Here is a 1,856-nt window from a genome sequence, read left to right as displayed (position 1 = left end):
GGAAATGATTGTGTTATGCAAATTACAACCATGAATATTAAACCAGCGATGTGAAGTATCACAAATGAACAAGCATTGTTCTGGAAGTGCAATGGAATGTGGTTTAATTTCTTTTTAATTCTATGTGCTTTTATAGTGTTCACCTTTTCCCAGTTGTGCCAGCGGGTTTGGGTTCATTGGCGTGCATTACAACCACGCTCTAACAATGCAGGGCCTCCACGGTGTCAGCACAGTTCATGAATCCTAGCCCCTTATGCACCAGGCGATTAGTATGGTGCTCTGTCTGTGGGGCTTTGCCAGAAAATGAGTTCTCTTTAAAACATATGCCCCCTGCTGATTCCTTTCCTTTCCTGATATGAAATTCCAATTTTTATAATGAACACCAATTTCCCGTCCAGAGAGGAGGGGGAAGAAAAGTTTTACACTCTCTCTGTTTTGGATGGTTGCAGTTATCCTAAATTAGTGAGAAAGCTGTTGTAGACATCACAAGCATAAAATATATTTTGTCTCTTTCAGTTTTGAGGGGCTAATCAACATTTAGGTACGAACACAAAAATCAGCTGGTGTAATTTTCCACATCACATATGCACACGACTGGTGTGGCAGAAAATACAATTACCAAAACTGTAACAAATTCAATTAAGTCATTGATTTCTAATAAATTGGCTTAATCACCAGCTGTTGTCATGCTAAGATTGTTGTGTCACAAGTTTGTCATGCTTGTCGGTCGTGGCAGCTTTACAAAGGCAATTTTATCTATTTAACGTCTTTCAAACTGCATTAAATATTCAATTAGCATCCCAATGACCACATCTATAAAGTGAGATTACCAACTGATAATCTGATTGAACAAAACATTTAATCATTTCATCAGATTTCAAAAACTTTATTACAATTTCAAATGGATTTAAATGTTACAGACATACATGTTATTGATCCGTGAAATAAATGTGATGATTTGTTGAAGTCGGTATCTTGCACTCGAGCGGTCCATCACAGGTGTCGATGGAGATGCAAATACAGTCCTTTTTTTTCATTCTTTTTTTTTGTACCTCCTCAATTATTTGGGAACTTTCTCTTCCGCTCAAGATGACTGTAATCATCATTAATCTGAAGAGATTGAAATTAAATCTCAGTGAACAGTCTGATCTGCTGCTTGAATATTTCATATAACAAATGTATCAATCTTCATTTATATATACAGCACCAAACCCAAAATATTTCGAGCAAATTAGCATTATTGGCCAACATTCAAAAAGCTTAAATTAAGCATTCACACATTCACTCATGCAAAAAGGGAAAAATAAAAACAGTCATTGAGCACTTTGTATATTGTCATTGCTGCTTTGGAACACAATGGCACACAGTGGTGTAGCGTACATTAATATTGTACAATTGAAGTAGACATTGGTGATAAATTATGTATAATAAGCACTTACTGCATTGTATGGTCTAAGTCTCTCTTGGGTCTGGGCACTCGCCTCTTCAGGAAGAGAAACCACTCCTCCTGTACCCATCATCTAAGTACAATAAAATAGACATTTTAGTCAACGAAACCAAGGTTGGTATGAAATCTAAACCCAAAAGCATATTTACAGCACAGTCAAAAAACATTTTTATAGCAGTATTTCTTTTTAGATTTTGCTTTATATTTCATAAAGACACCACATACCCGGAAACGTTGGACTCCACATATTAATAAAAATAAAATCACTCACCCTGATGGTTGCCTCCAGCTCTCCCACACTTCTCTTTCCACCTGGAAGCCACCCATAGGACCAGTGCTGGGCCAGGGTGACCTGGACCACCAACGCCAACAAAAACACTTGCACCATCACTCTGCTGCTCGCTTCCAT

General features: G+C 37.4%; 1 protein-coding gene across 1 annotated transcript; it reads right to left on the bottom strand.

Annotated features, from left to right (window-relative positions):
• Positions 1 to 1,056: 1,056 nt before the first annotated feature.
• Positions 1,057 to 1,856, bottom strand: gnrh3 (gonadotropin-releasing hormone 3). The gene is made up of 3 exons (XM_054600250.1): positions 1,719 to 1,856; positions 1,440 to 1,520; positions 1,057 to 1,110 (listed from the first exon to the last, which is right to left on the bottom strand). The coding sequence occupies exons 1-3, from the start codon at positions 1,854 to 1,856 to the stop codon at positions 1,057 to 1,059; spliced, it is 273 nt and encodes a 90-aa protein (XP_054456225.1).

This window comes from Anoplopoma fimbria, chromosome 6 (genome assembly GCF_027596085.1).
Source record: "Anoplopoma fimbria isolate UVic2021 breed Golden Eagle Sablefish chromosome 6, Afim_UVic_2022, whole genome shotgun sequence".
NCBI classification, from domain to species: Eukaryota; Metazoa; Chordata; class Actinopteri; order Perciformes; family Anoplopomatidae; genus Anoplopoma; species Anoplopoma fimbria.
Note: the sequence above shows the minus strand (reverse complement) of the source record. Positions and strands in the feature narration are given on the sequence as shown.